The sequence below is a fragment of the Agelaius phoeniceus genome, chromosome 2 (genome assembly GCF_051311805.1).
Source record: "Agelaius phoeniceus isolate bAgePho1 chromosome 2, bAgePho1.hap1, whole genome shotgun sequence".
Classification (NCBI taxonomy): domain Eukaryota; kingdom Metazoa; phylum Chordata; class Aves; order Passeriformes; family Icteridae; genus Agelaius; species Agelaius phoeniceus.
In genome coordinates this window covers 14,092,372-14,100,107 of record NC_135266.1, presented here as the reverse complement: position 1 = coordinate 14,100,107, position 7,736 = coordinate 14,092,372, and the positions used below count along the sequence as shown (strand labels likewise).

Below are 7,736 nucleotides of genomic sequence, written 5' to 3'. Positions count from 1 at the left end.
AGTTCCATCATCCTGGCTGCACCTCCCCAGGACTGGGATCTATACACGTGTCCGTGCAGCCCGTGGCTTCCACACCAGCCACAATGTTTGTGGTTCTCCCTGGCCATTTCAGCTTGCCAGCAGAACAGTGCATGCAGCAATGAAGGTGCTAAGCACACCTTGCTGAAGACTTAGCAAATAACCAGCGAGACTGAAGGAGGATATGAGAAAACATGTTCTGGCAAACACAAAGTACATTAACCAGAGTATTCATTACATGTGAGGGTAACACCTGAAAACTAAATGGTCTTTAAAGTCCCTTCCGACTGAAACCATTCTGTGATTCCGTGAAAAAGCGGAGGGCGCTGTTGCAAAGCTTCTCACTCATCTGGTCGTGGGAAAAAAAAATGTGGAAGCCTGGTATGCATGCATGCTGAAAGGTCAAAAATCAAGCTGCCATGAAAGAATCACCTCTAGGCAGTGCAGAAAACTGTGCCAAAGACAAAACTGTGACTGTGATACATAATAAAAACACCTCCTCATTGTGCAACCCTCCCTTAGTTATAAGGAAAAAAATACATGTCATAGGTTTCTTTTTAAAGCCTGAGATATTTCCCCCTGATTTAAGTACACTGCAGGATCAGAGCCAAAGGGACTTCTACTGTATCCAGATACAATACTTCTACTCTATCCAAAACTGAGGCCTGGCTGGATTCTTTCCCAACATTTATTTCTATAACTTTTATACCCCAAATCATTTGTACATGGCATAGATGATTTTTGGATTCAGGCAGATAATTAGTTATGTCTAAATCCCAAATTCATTAAATTCCATAATTAAAAATGGCAGATAAGATGTATTAACCTACAGAAATAGGGTTCTAATGATCTAAAATATGTTTTCAAAGATAATGAAGAAAAATTATGGTCCTTTTATTGCCAGCATATGAAAATTCATGTAGCTTTATCACATGAAACTGTTAATTTTGCATTTGCCCTGAATTCTGAGCATTGCTCATGCAGTATTTATTTAGTATTTGTACTATTCTGACAGATTTTTTTCCATGTACAGCTTAGTGCTGATAAACTTTAATTTTAAATGGCTTGAATAAAACATCAGAAGTAATTGTGAACTCATAAATATCAACACAAGGTCTAAGGATTAGGAAAAAAACGACCAGTGGAAAATGATAAGAGAATCCCAAATGTCCAAAATCATGAAAAATTACAGGTCAATACTGACTATTAATTGCACTTTCTGTATGTTGCTCCAGAGATTTGGCAGGACATAGAACTTGGATTGAAATACTTGGAAAAAATTTATTAGCACAATCAAAAATCATTAACTCACTACATTTTAATGTGGAACAAGGAGTTTTTCTCCTTCTCCTCTTATTTATTACAGAGAACCTCTGAGGCATGAGAGAGGCATCCATACAGGAATGCAAGGAATCTTCCTAGCAAAGGAGGAAATCAAAAATTAGAACAGGGGAAGAGAGTTTGATTAGTTGAACAGTAAAGAAAGAAAGCTGGTGCCTACTTCGAGCATTTCTGTCCATCCTCCAAGGAAAGAGAACATTAGAAAATTTAGATGCAAATAAAAACATGCTTTTGATACAAGTGCAGATGGGGTCCCATAACTCTCTGAATAAATTGTTCAGTTGCATTGCTGTGAAAAGATCTGGGGGGACTGGCTTGGCTGTTTCCTGTATCTTCAGACTAGAAAAGCCCTCCATCTCCAGGCAGGATGTGGGGAGAACTTGCCTCAGTCACCACATTACACTCCCTGTACTTTTATTAACAGCTGTTTATAAAAGTTCCTGTTGCATGCTAAAAAAGAAAGTGCTGCTTGCTATTTTGCACACATTTTTCTGTTTCTCTTATGAGTAATATTTAGGGAAAAGACACAGTAAGAATAATAGGAATTATGCACATTTTAGATAGTTCTAACTATTTTATCATCTCAAACACCAAAATCCAACCCTCTTGGAAATGCAGATGGATTCACAGTCAGCAGGTTCTGCATGGAAGCAGCTGCTGGCTGGTACAGAAGAGCTAACCCAGACTTCAATGCACATTTCATTATAACAGATTATTTCAACATTGGTTTACCTTAAACACATTTGCTAGCCACCTGCCAGCACACATATTTGAACAATTTAAAAAAATGTTGATCCTTTTCAGGAGACTTGCCACTACTCACTCCTTGGAGAGAAGGGCAGATAGCAGGCTGTGATCACTGAAGGATAAAATCCAAGCCCTGTGCAGGTCATTAAAGATTTCATCATTGGCCTCAGCGATGTCAAGATGACATGAAACCTGCTCAAAGATAAACAGACCAGAGACAAAAGGAAGAAGCTGTAAAACACATGCCCAATCAGTCTGATTAATTCACAAACTGAGTTCTTTGGGAACCTTTTTGTAAAATATTCTTACCATTCTTATTAAACTTACTTATTCTGGGAAAATTCCCCTAATAATAAATAACTAAGTAATTGTACTATAGTCTCTGAGATCTAGATACCTTATTTAGCTATTTTTAATTTTCTTTTTTTTTTTCACTAAATTCTATGCATTTCCTATTGTTTAATGAAACTTTTTGACACATAATGAATTTTTTTAAATATTTTTTCCTTCTGCCTTGTGAATTTGAAAGCTAAATCAAATTAACTGTATTATCTTGAGCAACACAATATCAGCGTATTTCTGAGCACATTAAAGCAGGACTTTCAAAAACAGTCAAGGGAGAAAATGTTTGGGTCTTTTTTTGCTGAGACTTCAACTTCTAAATCATGTGACTTTTCTGACTTGAGAAGAAAGAAACCAGGCACTTTGTGTTCTTACACAGCAGTAGGTTTCCTGATAGTGTGACTTCCTCATTGTGAAATGCAAAACAAAGAGAGTTGAGACAACACAAAGGCTGTTGTCTCTCACAGAAACAGTATTTCCGATTTCTGATTCCAGTCTAATCATTTCTAGGGAATGAATATATCTGTATTCGTTAAAGGTATGTTGTTAAGCTGAGTCTGTTCTTTGGTAGTTTATTCAGACTGAGTCTCCCTACTAAACACCCTGTCCTGAGGGATTTCCAGACTCACTCATGAAATAAATTTTAACTTTTAACCCATGAAATAAACTTTAACTAGCCACTGGTGATTGCTTAGTGATATGGAAACATTTCTGTTCTTTGGGCATCTCTGTTCTTGCTCCAGTAGAAGGTAAAGCAAGCCAGTTAGGGTGTTTGCATAAATGCTAAATTACTCTCCCAGGCCTTCAGGCACTTTCCACTGTGTGCTAACACCAGCCACCCGAACACACACTTTATACACACTTCTTTATCCTCTTGCAGTATCGTGTTCCATGCTGGTCCCTCTGTCTAAGCGAGGGCCAGCCTTGTAGCTTGCTGGATACATGAAAAAATGGGGGTGTGTTGTGAGTGTCACAGCATGACTTAACTTAGTGTCTTCCCATATCCCAAACCACTCTTAAAACAAGACAAATTAAGCTAAATTAAAGATAAAGAGCTCCTTAACAATATCTAAGAATGTACATGACAGTGGCACAGCTAATAGAAGAGGGTGAAAAGAAAACCACACATATTGCAAAGAGCTGCACTTCTCTGCGTGGCCCAGCTGGAGGTCCACGGACCCCACGGTCATTGATATAATGATCCAGCTCATTCCTCAGCATCCAGAAGTATCTCTAGGTAATATCCAGAGGTAGCACAGGGCTCAGGATAATTCCTCCATCCTCTCATACTCCAAAGTCATGTTGTTGAGTCTACTCAGATGGAATTTTCCTCATCACGCCCACTTCTCTCCTCAGTGACATCCATACCTCCAGTGGGATGGCGTCGGAGCCTCCCTTACGGCAGAGTCCTGGCAGATCCCCCTGCTTTAAACCCACTCCTTTGCGCTTCTCCTAGCCCAGCCCCTTCCCCTCCAGTCAGGCGGGTTACGGTGGGACGGTTTCCAGCCTGGGAAACGTCCCAGTCCCAAGGTTAAACTGCAGTGGTTGGAACCTTTCTCCGTAAGGCCGCTCCTACCCGGGGGCGTACCTGGGTGCTAAACACGCTACCCCGCGCCCCGGCTTGGATGCGGATCGCTGCTCCGCGTCTCCCGCAAACACCGAGGCTCTTTTCCCTCTCTCCCCACAGCGGTGCACGAACTGCCCCAAATCCGCCCCGCGCTCTGCAGCCAGGGCGGCGCCACGGCCCTTACACGGCGCCCACGCAGGGAGAGCCCTGAGCTGAGGGCACTGTCGGGCTCGGTTCTCGGGGTCCCGCGGCAGCCGGTGCCGGGAGAAGCAGGGCCGGCGGTATCGGGAGAAGCAGGGCCGGCGGTGCCGGGGGGCCCGAGGACCGGTCCCGCCGCCCAGGGAGAGCCGCCAGGGTCTCGCCTGCGCCGCCGCCCAGCCTCGCCAGGGGGCGCCGCGCGCGGAGGAGGGATGGGGGGAGGGCGAGTCACGAGACGGCCGCAGCTGTTGCTGGCAGGCCCGGGCAGCATTCCGGAGAGGGGCGCGGCCATTGGCTGAGGGCGAGCACCGCGGGCTCTCCTATTGGCTGGTGGCGGGGAAGGCGGGGCGAGAACGTCTTTAAATGCGGCGGCCGAAAGTCGGGCTCCACTCTCCGAGCCGGGGAAGCAGCGGTAGAGAACCGGGACCGCCAGCAGCCGAACGCCGCCGGGACATGCTCGCAGCCTGACTGACCGCAGGTGGCCGCCGCGCCCGGGACACGAATGAAGAAACAGCTGCTCCTCCTGTTCACACACCGGGGACTCGTCAGCCGAGGGGGCCGCAGGGGGAAGCGTCGCCGAAAATGGCCTCGTTCAGCATCCGCGCCGCGCGTCCCGAGGACTGTCCCGAGCTGCTGCGACTGATCAAGGTGCGGGCGGGATGCGCGGCGGGGCGGGGGGGCAGCGCTGCCCGGTGCCAGAACAAAACAAAACGAGCTGTTGCGGAAGGGACGGGGGGTGGGGAGAGGCCGCTCACATCCTCCTTCTCTTCCAGGAACTGGCGAAATACGAGGACATGGAGGACCAGGTGGTGCTAACTGAGAAAGGTAGGGAGGGTGCAGGAGTGAGGCCACCCGGCTGGCGGCCGAATGATAGCGCCTGTGGCTCAGGTGCCTGTGTATTCTGCTTTTCTAGAGCTGCTTGAGGATGGTTTTGGCGAGCACCCTTTCTACCACTGTCTGGTTGCAGAAGTGCCTAAAGACCAGTGGTCGTCTGAAGGTGAGGCTTCCTGATACTTACTTTTGGACGCTAAATACACAAGCATCATTTGCTTAATATTAATGATTGTAGATGATGTTCCACCAGTGGACTGGGGTAGGAGGACTAGGTTAACTGCTAAAATTCAATAATGTATAGTGATACTCTGCTGAAGTGGTTGCTAATCCTGGAAGCATGGGAGATCAGGTATAACATAATGTGCTTGACTCCGATTATTAAATGGCTTTTCTTGTTTGACCCTGACTTACCTTTATGTAATTCTGTTGAATCACATTTTTTTCTTTAATTTGTCCCCAATCTTCAGGTTACAGTCTCTAGCTTCGCCATGTACATGGCCCTTCTGTGTACATGGATGGGCGGGGAGGTAACTAAAAGATCCGTTACACAATAAAGTAGATGATCATAATATGAGGTAAGGCCTACAGGGACAAGTGCTATTCCCAAACCTTTACCAAAGACACAGTAGATGGCAGAAACCTGTTTGCACGCTTCTCTTAGAGTATGTGCAGAGTGTTATGGCAGATGTAGTTAAAATACTCAGGGTTTATGTCCAAGTGGGCGCTTGTTGGAAGAGTTGGTTTCTCTTCTCTCTTGAGCCACAGAGTTAAAATTGAAGCTGCAACTTTACTTATCTTGACTTCCTGGTGCTGAAGGTAAAGAAAACAGCGTGATGCTCAGTGGAAGCATAAGTGGAAGCGCTTGAAATGCTGCTGTAAAGGTGGCCTGTAAATAGGCCTTCTGGCACAGTAGTTACTGAGGAATATACATGGAAAGATCAGGGTTTGACAGATGATTCCTAAGGGAGAAGAGCTGGGGCAATCATCTAGATTGTGAGCTGCTGTGTAAAGTATTTACTTGTCTTCCAGACTGGAAATGAATCAGTAGGGTGTGCATTATTTTGTAGAAAAAGGCCATGTTTGCACTTACTATGACAGTGCTTTTGAGGATTTCAGGGTATGAACAGAGTAATCTTTTTTTTTGTTAGGCTGATACAAATTTGTCAGAACTTGTGTTTTCAATTGTGTGCTTATTTGCAAACTTTATTTTTAATTGTAACCTAGTATCAAATGTCTGCATGTCTCAGAGAATCTGTATGTTTAAACATGCATGTAAAAGTTAGTATTTTTACCTTGTAAATTCTGTCTGGCTGAAGTTACATGCTTTGTTTCAGAAACATGCGTTGTGGGCTTTGCCATGTATTACTTCACTTATGATCCATGGATTGGAAAACTGCTGTACCTTGAAGATTTTTATGTGATGGCTGAGTACAGAGGTACCTATTGCAGAATTAGATTAATTACTACCCATAGGGCTTCTGTAAATTTAAAACTTAAGCTTCTTGTTTTTGGTTTTTTTAGGACTTGGTATTGGGTCAGAAATTCTGAAGAACTTGAGTCAGGTATGTCTAAGTGCTAAGTCTAAACAAGAACTAAAGGAGGTGGCAGGACTCTAGACAGCTTAACACGTTGCCTAGAGTCTGGTAAACTGTGAGAAATGCTGCAGTGGCTGCTGGCATGAACTCAGTGACTTGTGGTGGTGTGCAGTTGTGAGTAATGTGGCTGGTTGTCACTGGGGCTGTCCCTGGGCGCTGTGACCGTGTGGCATTGGTTTGCAGGTGGCTGTGAAGTGCCGCTGCAGCAGCATGCACTTCCTCGTGGCCGAGTGGAATGAACCCTCCATCAGGTTCTACAAGAGAAGGGGCGCCTCGGATCTGTCCACCGAGGAGGGCTGGAGGCTCTTCAAGATTGACAAGAAGTATCTCTTGAAGATGGCAGCAGAAGAGTGAGAGATTATTCCAGCGAATAAATGTTTTCTGCGAATATATGTGCTCTCTGAATAAACTTCTTGCTTTCTGTCTATGTACAGTTTGTAGTGGAATAAAGTAGTGTGGATGCTAATAATGACAGTGCAGGTGTGATTATAGAGTAATGGTACTGTGTTCTGGAGCTGAGGCATCTGTGAAGTTCAGTATGTGCTTGTGTTGCATCCTTTACCAGTGTGGGCTTGTAATCCCTGTATATGGAGACTTCATTCTTGTAAGTGTCATTCAAATGTGTACAATGTACACACTGGTAGGGTTTGTTTTAATTATTGCCTTTTATAAAAATAAAATAGTGTTTTCACTTCATGGCAGTAGTTTTGACTTCAATTCTCATATAAAGTTTTCCATCAAAAAACATGCAGATTAACAAAAGACTGGCTTGGTGTCAGCCTTCTCACAAGTTAAATGATTTACCATGGTCCCAGTGGGATAATAAAAGGGCACTTGTGTGCCTGTGGCAGCTGGTGGTGCAGGGCATCCTGCCTTGTGACCTATATTTTTAGGTACAATTGATTGGAGTCCCTAAATGAGGTTGCTGCTGTCTGGACAACTGACCCAGAAAGTCCAGAGCTTGGGACTTCCACTTACCTGCAGAGCACCTCAGCTGGAAGGGCACAGCCTTGAAGGGAAAGATCCATCCTGGTGTGGTTTCAAGGCCTGAGTAACAAAAAATTGGTTCTGACAGGTCATGTGAAATGAAAGTA

General features: G+C 44.7%; 2 protein-coding genes across 2 annotated transcripts; one reads left to right on the top strand and one right to left on the bottom strand.

The window, feature by feature from the left end:
• Positions 1–199: 199 nt before the first annotated feature.
• On the bottom strand, positions 200–4,803 carry LOC143692283 (uncharacterized). Its single transcript, XM_077172267.1, has 2 exons — positions 2,183–4,803; positions 200–1,436 (listed from the first exon to the last, which is right to left on the bottom strand). Exon 1 carries the CDS (start codon positions 4,503–4,505, stop codon positions 4,053–4,055), a length of 453 nt encoding a protein of 150 aa, XP_077028382.1. The 5' UTR covers positions 4,506–4,803; the 3' UTR covers positions 200–1,436; positions 2,183–4,052.
• On the top strand, positions 4,727–7,338 carry SAT1 (spermidine/spermine N1-acetyltransferase 1). The gene is made up of 6 exons (XM_054654626.2): positions 4,727–4,861; positions 4,987–5,038; positions 5,127–5,210; positions 6,382–6,483; positions 6,569–6,609; positions 6,826–7,338. The coding sequence occupies exons 1-6, from the start codon at positions 4,796–4,798 to the stop codon at positions 6,994–6,996; spliced, it is 516 nt and encodes a 171-aa protein (XP_054510601.1). The 5' UTR covers positions 4,727–4,795; the 3' UTR covers positions 6,997–7,338.
• Positions 7,339–7,736: the final 398 nt, after the last annotated feature.